The sequence below is a fragment of the Haliotis rufescens genome, unplaced genomic scaffold, assembly GCF_023055435.1.
Source record: "Haliotis rufescens isolate VD_foot unplaced genomic scaffold, xgHalRufe1.0.p SCAF_6, whole genome shotgun sequence".
Lineage (NCBI taxonomy): Eukaryota > Metazoa > Mollusca > Gastropoda > Lepetellida > Haliotidae > Haliotis > Haliotis rufescens.
The window spans coordinates 31683943-31698995 of NW_025964334.1; the positions used below are offsets into that span (position 1 = coordinate 31683943).

Here is a 15053-nt window from a genome sequence, read left to right on the forward strand (position 1 = left end):
GGGGAGGTCACTCTATCATGCAAGTATATGAAAATATATTAAAAAGACATTGCATAGTCTGTGCGCATTAAGCTAAAGAAACAGTTTCACTTTTTGTGTATTGTATTCCAGACACATATTTATTTAAATAAATACATTTAGCTGCCGATGCTGAGGTACTCATTATTATATTGATACATAAAACACAGTGAAAATACAAACAATGAGATTAATAACATGATAATAGAACACGTTGACAACCAAGTCACGTGATACAGTAAACGTTTTACACGTTGGACAATAAGCATCCATGACTTCCAGAACTAAAAGGGCGTACGATTTTAGATTGATACTTAAACGACTGGAATACCATCACTAATATGTTATCCGGGACTCTCTATTATTTACTCTTATTCAGGTGAGGTGAAATGGGGTTTAACGTCGCGTCCAAGATTATTGCACTTATATAGCGACGTTACTCTTATTCAGTCTTATATTTTGATGTCTAGTTTAACTACACGAAGTTAACATATCGCAGCCAAATCGTAGATTTCAAGTTCATTGTACCAACAGAGTAGTTAAGTTAGAATAATTTTAAGTAAGTTTAAACAAAATGGCAAGACACAGAGATACTCCCGCATTTATACCGGAGACCTCCTGTCCACGTTTGAAAGCATGTCGATACCCGTCTGTCCAGTTTGGAATCTTTAACAATGTCTTAACACATGTTGGTCATTTTATGCAAGTTTTGATGTCCTGGTTTGCTTTGTTAATTGTTATAGGCTGGTCAGCAAAGAGAGTCAACAAGGGTCAACAAGGGGAGTCATCTGGCCCCAGGAGGGGAGTTAGCTGAGCCTAGAGGGAGTGTTTTGAGTCTGGCTAGAGGAGTCATGTGAGCCTAGGCCCTTATGACTCGAGAGTCTTTTGAGCCTATGCCCATATGACTCTAGAGTCAAATTTAGGGGGAGTCGTTTGAGCCTACTACATCGGTTCTAGAATGTCAATAGCGCTAGCTGATTAACATCTACCAGCTCGTTTGACTGGTTTCGACAGCTTGCATCTCGAAGCGTTACGTATAATGATACAAGTGAAAACTGAAAACTATGTAGCGTTTACTGGCTTGGGAATATGAAACCAAAAGTAGTAGAATATATTTGAATTTGATAAAAACTTGGCAGAAATATATAGTAATTTTGACACTTTTATGGTATGACAGACATTACTCTGTACCCTGAAACAGGAAACAGTGATGCACAGTGACATGCTTCCGGCTGGACCTTGAAACACACTAGCGTTGTACAGTGATATACATGTGCATATGTGGATCCTGAACAGACAACACTGTTATAGTATGACAGGCAATACTCTGTACCCTGAAACAGGAAACAGTGATGTACAGTGACATGCTTCTGCCTGGACCTTGAAACACACTAGCGGTGTACAGTGATATACATGTGCATATGTGGATCCTGAACAGACAACACTGTTTTACAGTTACATACATCACTCTCGACCCTGAAACAGAGAAGTGTTGAACATTGACAGGCGTCTTTCTGGACCCTGAAACAGATAACAGCGTGAAACGAACAACAGAATTGTACATTGACATACATCTCTCCGGACCCTGAAACAGACAATAGTGTTGTTCAGTGACGGGAAACTCTCTTGACTCTGAAATTGACATCAGCGTTGCTCGGTGACAGGCTTCTCTCTATATCCTGAAGCAGACAACAGTGTTGTACATTGACATACATCTCTCTTGACTCTGAAATAGACAACACCGCTGTACAGTGACAGATGTCTCTCTGAACCCTGAAACAATCAGCACTTGTGTCATCTTCCCGAGGAAAGGGTGTTAATTAATGTACAAAAGTCCAGTTTCCACCCTTGCCGAATTACGGTGGAATTTTCTGGCTCGATCGTAGCGCCACCAGTGGCTATTACGAGTTGACTAATTGACCAATCACTTGCATTTGCTTCAAACAAAATGGCGGCGCCCAGCCAGGACGATCTGATCAATAATCAAGATCTATAGAGTAATAAAACGGGTTTTACCTCGCGAAGTACATCAGATCACTTGAGTACGTTGATTAAAAACATGAAAAGATTTGGAAAGTATGTGTCGACGCCCAGTTGTTGGTACACTGCTTTGCAAATCCTGCAGTCGACCGAAATGTGCACCTTTAATTCCATGTTGTTTGCGAAGCGGTTGTCTCGTTCGTCACGCGATTTTGATTGAACTGTGCATAGACCCGTTAGTCCAGCCAAAATATAACTCCATAATTCTAGCCTAGTTCGGCAAGGATGGAAACTAGACTTTTATAGTCAGATAACGCCGTTCCCTCGGGAAGATGCATTTGTGTGCACTTATTTGGGGGACTGGCTACATCATTCTGGAACAGCGCCACAGGGTCTGGCAGAAGTACAGCGAGAAGCGTTACTATCCGCATTGAAACATCACTGATTATATTGGCCAGTTAGATACCTACGATATTGGTTTAATTGATCCAAACGTGAAAGCATAATAACTCATTGGAACATCACTGTTCTACATGTTTTACATACTTACTGCTTGGACTGGGTGAGCCGGATACACTTTGAGATACCATGGTAAAGGACCGATTATGTGCTGTTCAATTCGTTGAGGGTGAAATGTGTCTCTTCCAAACTTGTCATAAGACACGTAGGCTTTGGCGCCTATCGTCTCCATACAGCGACCAACATCCACATCCTCATCGTTACCGTCTTTAGCGCAAGGTTCATCCTCTCCAAAGCCTTTCTCAACAAGCAAGCGTAGAGCTTTCTTACTAATAGCATAACTTCCGCCCCCACTCATATAACCATTGTGAACCAAAACCTTAAAATGATAACCAATGTAAACCGGTTCAAGTGGGGAAAATTTTGATAAAAGAAAACGTAGATTTTCCATGATCACATAACTGTCGTCGTCCGCTTTCAGGACCCAGTCGTAGGCATCACCGTATTCCTTGTAAACCGTTTCCAAAGCTTGCATAGTTTTGGCTGTCAGATGATCGCGACCGTCGAGGACGTCCAATGATATATGATTGAACTTGGAATGGTGGGCAACAAACACGAACAGCAGTTTGTTACATCTTGCCCCCCACGTCGCATTCACTGCATGGACTTTCGTATGTTCGTTCTGGATCGTTGTTGGGACAACACATAAGATCCGTACTCGTTTCTGTAATTCTCCGGAAATTGTGTTATTAACCAGGACTGCAAGAAAGACAACTCTGATAATATACTGAGTCAAATTAAAAACTTCAAATTTTTAAAAGTAATCCCATATATGATATACAACGGACACATGTATCAGAGAAGGTAATTTTTAATCATTAATGTCCAAAGAAGGATTTAATTAACGGTGGTAACCAGAATTTGTTCCAAGCACCTACGGTATTCGGTAATAACATCAACAGTTTAAATCATAAGTCCCAAGCACGACAATCTGATGGCACACAAGTTCAGTAGCGTGTATGGCCGCCATCTGCGTTGACAACTGCCACACAACGTCTCCGCATGGACCTTGTGATGCTTGTGAACACATGTTGCTGCAAAATAGTGCCAAGATCTTGCAAATTCTGTGGTTGGTTCTGGAGAGTGCGCAGACTTCTGCCAAGAGCATCTCAGACGTGTTCGATGGGATTGAGGTCGGGAGACCTTGACGGCCAGTCCATGACGTTGACTCCCGCATTCTGAAGGAAATTCCTTGTCAAAATTGATGTGTCGGGTCTGGCATTGTCGTGTTGGAGGATCAAGCCGGGTCCATGTGCTGCCATAAAAGGCAGAAGTTCTTGTACCAGTACCTGGTCGCGGTAAGCAGCAGCGTTGAGGTTGCCACGGATGACAAGAAGCCTGGAACGTGCATTGCCACCGAAAGCACCCCACAACATGACACTTCCGCCGCGAAACCTGTCAACTTCCTGTACACAACACTGGGCGTAACGTTCATGGTGGCGCCTCCACACCCTCGCCCTACCATCAGCAAATCGAAGATTAAATCGGGATTCATCACTGAAGACGACTTCATTCCAATTCCTCTGAGTCCATCGTTAGTGTCGCTGTGCCCACAATTGACGTTGACGTCAGTCAGAATCGGACCGCAGTATGGCCGTCGTGCTTGAAGGTGAGCAGTTCTCAGACGGTTTCGAACAGTTTGCGCGCTCAGTCTACCCCTAAACAGTTCATTTCTGGTTGATGTAGCCGTCTAAAATCGGTTACGGAGGTGACATAAGACAATATGACGATCCTCTGCATGTGACGTCACACGCGGTCGACCTGGCCGAGGGCGATCAGCGGTGGTACCCGTTGGCTGTAGACGCGTCTGTTAATCATAAACCGTCCGTCGACTACAACACATCGTCCTTGTGACTTAAGCTACGGACGTTCCCGTCTGCAACATGCTGATGGCACGTTCACGTTGCACATTTGAAAGGCGTGGCATGACAAATGGCCGTAATGTCTTTTGTTTTCTTTTGTTTTTCTTTTTTTGTTAATGACTGCTAACAAGTATGGCTGAAAACACGTGCGGTATTAAGGCCACGTGACCAGTTGCACGTGAAAAAACACTTTTGCTGTGCACATGATTTTGATCGATTCACCAGCACAAAAACGGGTGTTATCTGAAGACAATACGTGGCCATTACTGTTTAAATACACAATAAGGGCCCACAATGATAACTGGGCAAAATGTTGAAATTTTAGGATTGTGGAGTTTTTAATTTGTTTCAGTTTATATCAAAGAAAGCATATCGACATACAAAACAAAATCTAAACTATGTGAACGCCACTCCACAACAAAATGGACGCCGAGTTACTTACTTTTTTAAATTAGGAATTTAACGTGCGCTTTCCGACATATGCGTATTTCGCGCACGGGCCCGACAGGCCATTTGGTGTTATGTCCGAAAAGGCTTTTCAACTGAAGTCATTCGAATTAATATCGGGGTCCGGATCAATGAGTTTTTACTGTATGGGTATTGTATCAACACCGAATAGATGGTATCAGTCAGAGAAAGCATGACGTCAGCTGACCTTATGTTACGTGTATCTTAAACTCGTCAACACTCGAAACACTTTTCAGGTATCATGTTCCATCGGTTAACATGACGTTCAATTAGGCCGACATTACGTTACATGAATCTAAAGACGTCAGACCACAATCCTTATCTCCAGAAAGATTTCTCAAGTCTTACGTGCCATCGGTTAACATGACGCTAGCTGAGACCGACATTATGTTACGTGTATCTAAAGACGTCAGACGGCTCTCCTTATCTCTGGTAAGATTTCCCAAGTCTTACGTGCCATCGGTTAACATGACGTTGAATGAGGCCGACATTACATCCCGTGTATCTAAAGACGTCAGACCACTCTCTTTATCTCCAGAAAGATTTCACAAGTCTTAAGTGCCATCGGTTAACATGACGTTGAGTTAGGCCGTTATTATGTTACGTTATCTAAAGACGTCAGACGGCTCTCCTTATCTCTAGTAAGATTTCTCAGGTCTTAAGTGCCATCGGTTAACATGACGTTGAATTAGGCCGATATTATGTTACGTTATCTAAAGACGTCAGACCACTCTCTTTATCTGAACAGGGACACATATTTTAAGTCTTATATTCTCATGTCTGATAAATGGGGTATGATCCGGACTAATCCATTTACCACTTGGGTTACAGGCATTAGACATTGGGAGAACTCAGCCGTGACATTTGTGATTTTAAGCTATCTGACAAATGAGATGTGTGACAAATGGGGTGAGACCCAGTAACCTACCGCATCTTGTCAAATTGCTTACGTGGTCAAATTACGACAAACGCCAGCCAGTGCATACTTATATATGAGCATGCTACTACCACCTTCCTTGTCAACTACAACAACAGATGCATCTATAGTTTAAAGATCACGGACTGACACTATAAACAGAGCAGCCAAAAATAATAATGAAATTATATCAATACACGAAAATAGAAATAATATCAATACAAAAACAGAAATTCTACAAATACCAAAACTTGCAATAGATATGTGTACCCTACTCACATACGTGAGTCCCAAAGAGGGACACGTCAGCCGAAATTGCTATGGCAGAAGGCGACCTTTAAACACTTTAAAGAAACAACAACTGAGCTACCTTTTCATCACGCTGCTTCCTCCTGTTAAAAAATAACACGTGCAAAAGATACGCCTACGCCATATTGCAGACACACAGAAGATACGTATACACTACTTTGCAGAAACACAGATGTTAGGTATACACCACATTGCAGACACACACATGATAGGTATACAACATATTGCAGATGCAAAGGAAACGTATACACCACAATACAGACACGAACGATACGTATACACTATATTGCAGACACACAGACTATACGTATACACTTTTTTTTGCAGACACACAGACGATAGGTATACACAACATTGCAGACAGACGATACGTACACACCATATTAAGACACACAGACGATACGTATAAACGACACTGCAGACACATAGACACTACGTATGCACCATGTTGCAGACACACAGAAGATACGTATACACCATATTGCAGACACACAGAGGATAACACTGGTAAAGCAGGTGATGTGCACAGTTATTAGGAACCGTTCAGAAAGGTATTATAGATAAGGGAAAGAGCTTTCCAGGTCAGTAGGTCAGTTATGCCGTTATAGGACATTATGATTTGACAGAGCATATCCAACTTTGCAGAATTGGAATTAAATCCATCAAAATATCTTAATCGCTAACGACAAGACCATATGCATATGGATGTAGACACGTTACTGACTGTGAGGACTCAGCGGACGCGGCTGGCTACATAGAGGTGAACAGGGAATAGATCTTGGAGTTCAGTCCAGAGCAGTTCGAGTTTAGACGTCAAAAAGACGTCAAAAGATTGTAGTTCGTGTTAGTCTGCCTGGCGCACGGCATTAAGACGAGGGGTTAAAACAAGGATTTACCATCTCATAATTAGTACATTGTGTCTGAATGGGATATTCATTGAAAACTGAGGTATGGTATTTCAATTGGCTGGTACGATTAAACTGACACATGCACAGGAACACGACTAGTATGAGCAGCCACACGAGCATGCATACATAAGTGATATCTTAAACGAGAAGTTAATCCCATTTCACATAACCCCACTAGCTAACTGTTTTGTACAATACGTTTAATCATATTTAAACCAACAACAAAATCCCTTTCGATTTGCGAACGCCTCCGTGGTCCAGTGGTAGAGCGTCCGTCCCGAGGGAGGGTGGTCCGGGGTTCGACCACCGGCTGCGTCATACCAAATTACGTTAAAAGATGGTACATGTTGTTTCCCTGTCTGGCGCTCGGCATTAGGGGGCTAAAACAAGGACTGGTCACCTCGGAGTCTGTAAACTGTGTTTGAATGGGGCATTATTCATGTTAAACTGCGGCATGGTATCTCAGAAGGCTAGCACTATACATCGGCATCAGTCCTGACTAGTACAAACAGCTACATATAGGCACACGTGCGTGCACGTCGCTGTATAAGTGCAGTAATCTCGGACGCGACGTTAAACCCCATTTCAACTCACCTTTCAATTTGGTTATTCCAATATGTTGTGATAAGAGCATGTTTTTAATCTGCATTTAGAAGATGCTTAAGAGATATATATTTCCAATCAAGATACCACAGTTTGGAGACGTCTACTTTTTTAGTGCATTCTGCTAATATAAAATCTCTTCTGCAACCCGAATTATACATAACAGTACTCAGAGACAAACGATTAGTTGGAGCAATGTGTAAATTTCGAATATCTCTTTACAACGTTCGAGTCAACATTATTCGCAAAAGGTCATTGTTAAATATACTTCATACAGAATCCATATGCAAAGAATGTGACCTGCATTTATTAGAGGATGAATACCATGACATTGTCTTTTTTTTGTGTAAGAAATATATTCAATTGTGAAATACTTTTCTTACCTCATAACACAGAAATATTATATAGGTAATATTACGTTTGCAAGTTTATTTAAATCCTCTGATATTATTGTCCTAAGCTTGATAGACCCGTGAAGATTCCGGGGTAGAATAGATCTTCGGCAACCCATACTTGCCGTAAAAGGCGACTATGCTTGTCGTAAAAGGCGACTAACGGGATCGGGTGGTCAGGCTCGCTGACTTGGTTGATACATGTCATCGATCCCAATTGCGTGGATCGATGCTCATGCTATTAATCACTGGATTGTCTGGTCCAGACTCGATTATTTACAGACCGCCGTCATATAGCTGGAATATTGCTGAGTGCGGCGTTAAACAACCAACCAACCAACCAACCGGGGTAGAATAGGTCTTCAGCAACCCATGCTTACCGTAAAAGGCGACTATGCTTGTCGTAAAAGGCGACTAACGGGATCAGCTGGTCAGTCTCGCTGACTTGGTTGATGCATGTCATCGATCCCAATTGCGTGGATCGATGCTCATGATATCAATCACTGGATTGTCTGGTCCAGACTCGATTATTTACAGACCACCGTCATATAGCTGGAATATGGCTGAGTGCGGCGTTAAACAACAAACAACAATGAGTGACTAATTGGCATTTAGCTCACTCACTATATTTATATAAATTATTTTAAATGAGATCGACAGAGATGTAACACTCTTGACATGTGACCTAAAACCTAATTTATCTTACAACTGTACTATGGGCCATGTGGCCTGAATTACGAAATAAACTTGATTAAATTTGCACGTTTAGGCTTTAATTAATACAATTTATATATAACAGTATATATAAAATTCCAGTCAATGTGCAAAACCAGTCAATGCGTAAATGTGACTGACTTATTGCGCGCATGTTTACCCACGTACATGGATGGTTGCATACATGTGTGTATATATGGCATGAGGGATGGGGTATTTGGGTATCTACGTATATTAAACGTATGTATTCCTCTGTGTGTGCGTGCCTGTATGTATGTTAGTGGATGTGGGGTTGTGCATGTGGGGTCGGGTGTTTTTGTAATAATTATATATTGTTATATATATGACATAAATATGAACGTATATATAATGACTTTTGGATATTTGATGTTGTGTTGACCGTGGTGTATCATAGACCAGCAAATGGCCGGATGGTTATTTATACTCACTGTTCCGCAAACTAGCATTTCTCCATGTAAGGTCTGATGTGTTTCGGATGGCTTCTGCAAATGTTATGATGTACTGGTAACATACTGTCAAGAATGGCATGATATAATACAAATGACATTTTCATGATGTCGAGGTGTGTTTGTTTTACACTTTCCAAATTTCCAGGATATATTTGTCTTATACTTTTGGAATTGTCTGTGTTGACATATTGGTAACATACTTTCAGCAATATGTCTCTTGGAACTATTCTCTGAATGTTGCTTCCCCGTGAATATGCGGGTTAGGATGGGTCTTCAGCAACCCATGCTTGTAAGAGGCGACTAACGGAAGGACAGGCTCGCTGACTTCGTTGGTGCACAATTTCGTTTCTAATTGTGTAGATTGATACTCATGATGGCAGTCACTGGATTGGCTGGCCACACTCGATTACTTACAGAACGCCGACATATAGCTTGAATATTGCAGAGTATGGCGTTAAACAACAAACAAACAAATAAACATCCTTTTTGTATTGAGACTCACGTGGTTGTTCTCTCCGACACACATAGCACACATACAGGAGCGCGACAATTACCAAAGATGGTATGCTCCACCATTTCGCACGAGGATTATGGAATCTACAAGGAATGAAAGACATTATTAGATGCATAGATACAGATTATTTACATCGAACGCACAGAAAACCTCAGATTAAACCTTAATTGGTGTGAATGTTTCAGAAAGCAGGATAACAAACTGTTTCTTATGTGATTTTTGTCTAAATGTTAAGAAAAACGGGTAAATTGTCATTGTAGTGACACATATCCTGACGAAATATCAGCTCCCTTGGCTTTGTTGTTTCTGAGAAAACGATGCTATAGAATAACACTCCATTTAAAATAAAGCCTTACAAGCATTATCATACTAGCATAAACAAGTCTAGATCTGTGTGCCTTGTGTTGTTACACATATCAAGAAGCGGCAAAAATAATAACAACACAAAAACAGCAATAACAGCAGTAGTTGCCCCAGGGGGAGGCACAGAACACGCCCAAGAATATCTTGGACGCAACAACTTAAGTCCACACTTCTTGAGTGTGCGAAAGCAACAGGGTGGCAAAAAATACCAAGAGTAAATGGCAAATTGTTGAAGCAGCATTGGGACAAAGCCATGCCAATGTACATCTCACAGAACAAAACATCCGTGACCAGCTCCCGCGACTGAAATTATATTTGCTCCGTGAACTTGGTGGGCTAATAGCCAACACTCGTCAGGCGCCTTTGCAGGAACCCTCAGTTCTAACAGTAGCAGACCCGAAATTGCAAATGAACGTTTGCATTATTCTTCCTAAATTACCTGATGAAAATGTCACTGATGACCCACACATGGGATCATAAATGAAATTCCTGATGGTTGCCCCGAAGATTTTGAGTTTTCTCCCTCTTCCGACCCCTCTTTTGTCAATGATCTTACTAATGGTCCTTTGTATATTTTGTTTATGTCATCCTATAATCAAACCTGTGATTTACCCATTGAGAAAGGGAGGCCAATTAAACATTTTAATAAATTCCACAGAAATTGATAAATTAAATTAAATCATCACTGTCACTCTCAATGCGGACTGTTCATTAACTGTTGCGTGTATGTTGCTGCTCGAACATTGGAGGAACTCCATACAGTTTCCAAAGACAATAAACCACAAAAGGGTAATAAACAAAATCTTCCATAGAAAAACCGGTTCCAAATAAAACTAAACGAAACAAGGAAAGACATATCTTGGATAGAACTTTGCCTAAAAGTACATTCCTCGGGGCAATCAATGTCAAAACGGCAAAAATCAGTTTGGAAAACTTTAAAAACAAAATACAAGACAACAGAGAAGATTCTTAATCAAATTCTTGATTCTCTGAAAGCAAAAATAAAGGTTTGGACAAATAGAAAGTTTGACAAGAAAAATAATTTCATCCGACAAAACAAATTGTTTAAATCTAATGAAAAACATTTTTACAGGCAATCAAAAACATCCAATGGCAGTAATGAGAAACGACCCACCTTGGATTCCAGTGAAAGGTTTTGAAAACAGTTGTGGTCTATACCCAGCATCTGTAACCTCGAGGAGGTGAGGTGAAATGGGGTTTAACGTCGCGTCCAAGATTATTGCACTTATATAGCGACGTGCATGTACGTGTGTGTGTTTGTGTGGCTGCTTGTACTAGTCCGGACTGATGCCGGTTTATAGTGCTAGCTCATTGAGATGCCAGAAAGGGATGTCTAGGTTGTAAGGATCAACTACTAATTCAGAAAATGACCTTTGAAGAGGCTAAAACTTACCACCGTAACCGCTCAATATGTTGGTTAGACTACAGAAAAGCTTATGATTCTGTACCTCACGAATGGATTTTGAAGTCTCTGGAATGTATTGACTTCCCCGACCAACTACTTGTTTTACTCAAGTCTTTAATGACTTGCTGGTCAACTCAACTTGAGATGTATTCGCAGGGGCAGGTGGTGACTTCGGAACCCATTTCTATTAGAAGAGGAATATTTCAGCGCGATTCTTTTCGCTCTTTGCTTTTCTGTTTGTCACTAAATCCTTTAAGCTTTTTTTTGCTTAGCAAAGAGGAAGGTTATCATCCTGGACCTCCTCAACACAGATCCCCAACACACCTTACTCACATCCTTTACATGGAAGACCTTGAACTTATTGCCAATGGAGGATCCACATTAAAAAAACAGATTCTCCTTGTCGAGTCCTTTTCTAATGATATCAGCATGTTCTTTGGCCTCGAAAAATGCAACATTCATCATCTGAAACGTGGCAAGGTAGAAGAGGGTGGATCAGTCAGTTTACTTGGAGGAGTTATTGAGGATCTCGTAAAAGGTCAGGCCTATACGAACTTAGGGATGCAGATTAGGGACAAAGTCCAGAATGCCAATATCAAGGAAAAACTTTGGACAGATTACAAATGTAGACAAAAGAAAATCTGGAGTTCAGAGCTGAACGCTCGCAATAAAGTCAAAGCCACAAATACTTATACTGTAACCGTCCTTTCATATTCTTTTGGTTTTGTTGACTGGACGAAACAAGAAATTCAGGGTACTGACACCCTCGCACGAAGATTTATGTCAGATAATAGATCCCACCACCCTCGCTCTTCCCTCAATCGCTTATATTTACCAGTCATTATGGGTGGACGTGGTTTGATTAACGTTGGGGTTCTTCATGATAGAATTGTTTTGTTCACTTTTGCACACATTAATTTGTCTGAGGATCCCACAGTCTTCTAAAACGAGCCAAGGATGTGGGACATAATCTCAATGTCGGTGTTGATTTTGTTGATGGTTTTCGTCTGCTGGACGGTACAGAAATGAGTGTCAACCAAGCCAAGTGCCACATCAAATATGCCCAGATTCAGTTTTTCAAAAAGAGGCTATCTGAACGACCACTGCATAGAGTTTATGTGCAGTGTGTCAGCTGACCTGAAAGGTGAAACAGAAGGCTTTCTGTTTGCTGCACAGGAACAGTCACTTCCAATTCAAGTGTGAGTGAGTATTGTTTTACGCCGCTTTTAGCAATATTCCAGCAATATCACGGCGGGTTCCCACTCGAAACCGTCAATGTGTGATTTTGCATCAAAATGTAGATATGAAATGTAGATTATGTAATGGATTTAATGAGACTGTCCAACACATTGTCAATTGATGCCCAGTTTTGGCACAAACACAGTACCTTAAGTGACATGATGGCATGGCTTGTTCATTTTATTACCGTCCTTGCCATGCTTGTGGTTTTGACACAGAGGTCCATCCATGGTACGACCCGGAATATGTAGAGGGCGTCATGGAAAATGATAAATACAAAATTCTTTGGAATAGGCCAATTTACAGCCTCTGACGTATCCAGTCTGAGGCTGTTTAACTTTAACTTTAACTGTCCCCGTGTTTTTTTCAGGTGAAAATTGACTTGACTTGACATTCTATGTGTTTGTGAATAGTGCCACTTGTGGGACAGGATACGCCCACCTTTTCGCGAACACTTGGGATCATCACTATATGATCGTGATTCGTTACACAAATACTCATGATATAGTTGGATCCGTAAAGTCGGCAGAGATGTCTTTTGAATATGGAAAGCGTTTTGTCGGAGATAAAATGACGACATATCACAAGCATACTTAGATCGTTGGTGAGTGAGTGATCGAGTGAGCTAAATGCCAATTAGTCACTCGTTGTTGTTGTTTAACGACGTACTCAGCACTGTTCCAGCTATATGACGGCGGTCTGTAAATATTCGGGTCTGGACCAGACAATCCAGTGATTGACATCATGGACATCGATCCACGCAATCGGCATTGATGACATGCATCAACCAAGTCAGCTAGTCTGACCACCCGATCCCGTTAGTCGCCTCTTACAACAAGCATAGTCGCCTTTTACGGCAAGCATGGTTTGCTGAAGACCTATTCTACCCCGGATCCGATTTGTCAGTCATGCGTATGCATCGCCCTTACTACAATTTGTTCAAAATAATATTACCTTCTAAAGAGCCATGTTTTCATGTTGTGGTGACTGAAACAAAAAAGTCAGCGGTTTAAAAATGGTGGCTCACATACAGAGGGGATGCAGGGAGGGGATGTCTCCTCCCTTTTCAGACATAAGAAACATTTACAACATGATATTTTATATATGATATAACATATTTTAACAAAGTTAATGTTTTTTATATGTTTTCCAAAAAAATCATACGACTACCAAACCCAAATTGCCTCGCGAACTTTTTCCATCATCTGTCATGTAAAGTTAACACCTTCATTACCTCAAAGTCGGAATCAGCAATGTATCCGTTTCGGCGGATATTCAAAACTGTTTTTTCTCACATATAATGGTTTGTTATTTGAGGCCTTGTCAGTGGGAACAACAGCAAACTTTTCATGTAGGTCAGCCAGGCTTTAGGTTTCAGCTGGCCGGGACACAATGGGTTTGTTTCATTTCTGTTTTCTCTTTTTTTAAATTTGTGCAATCTACCAATGACAACAGGATGCACAGATTTAACCCACCCTGAAAAACATTCAACAGGTTCCTCTTCTCTTTTGGCCCATTTATTGGCATTTATGCTTTGACAGCTTCCATATCGAGTTTGAAGTTGTGATCCCAAGTGGTAGGAGACTGCTCGCGACATTCAGGTCCATATTTGTCCCTTCATGGACAGTTCCCCACACAGACAGACATTTAGCCACACAGATATTTTCCCACATGGACATTTCCCCACACATACAAATTTTCAATCACAAACATTTCCTTACATGGACAGTTCCCCACACAGACATTTCCCTTCATGGACAGTTCCCCACACATACAGACATTTAGCCACACAGATATTTTCCCACATGGACATTTCCCCACACATACATTTCCCCACACATACATTTCTCCACACAGACAGTTTCCCACACAGAAATTTCCCCACACAAACATTACCCTACTCAGTTCCCCACACTGACATTTCCCTACTCAGACCGTTCCCCACACTGACATTACCTGGGCATTTCAGGATGTCCCCATTCCCCCACACCCAAGTTTGTTTTGTGAGAGTTAATAAAAGGAAGTTTGGTGGTGTTTTTCTAACATTTATCACTAACCATAAGATGATATTGGAAATAAATATAGACTGGCATGCTGTATAGGGATTGTGATCAGAACAATTAGGTGTGACCATATTGACATGATATCATTTAAGGGTTCATGTTTTTTTTTACAGTTGCCCAATAATACTGATTATTGATGCTAAGGGACACAAAAGGTAACTGTTATTTTTAGAGGAAATTGGTAGTGAATGTGGACCCTTCATCAGATATAGTCTTGGGATTTAAAAATGGGGTGTTAGTCTGCCACAAACAATATATTGAATATATTGTTATAAGGTGTTGAATATTT

At 41.0% G+C, this 15053-nt stretch overlaps 1 protein-coding gene across 1 annotated transcript in view; it reads right to left on the minus strand.

Annotated features, from left to right (window-relative positions):
• Positions 1-15053, minus strand: part of LOC124119156 (glycoprotein-N-acetylgalactosamine 3-beta-galactosyltransferase 1-like) — a 69370-nt gene that overhangs the window by 12483 nt on the left and 41834 nt on the right. The window contains exons 2-5 of the mRNA XM_048386495.1: positions 13656-13688; positions 9662-9756; positions 9139-9192; positions 2549-3216 (exon numbers count right to left, since the gene is read on the minus strand). Of these exons, the coding sequence (XP_048242452.1) occupies positions 2549-3216; positions 9139-9192; positions 9662-9756; positions 13656-13688 (850 nt within the window). The remainder of the gene's footprint in view (positions 1-2548; positions 3217-9138; positions 9193-9661; positions 9757-13655; positions 13689-15053) is intronic.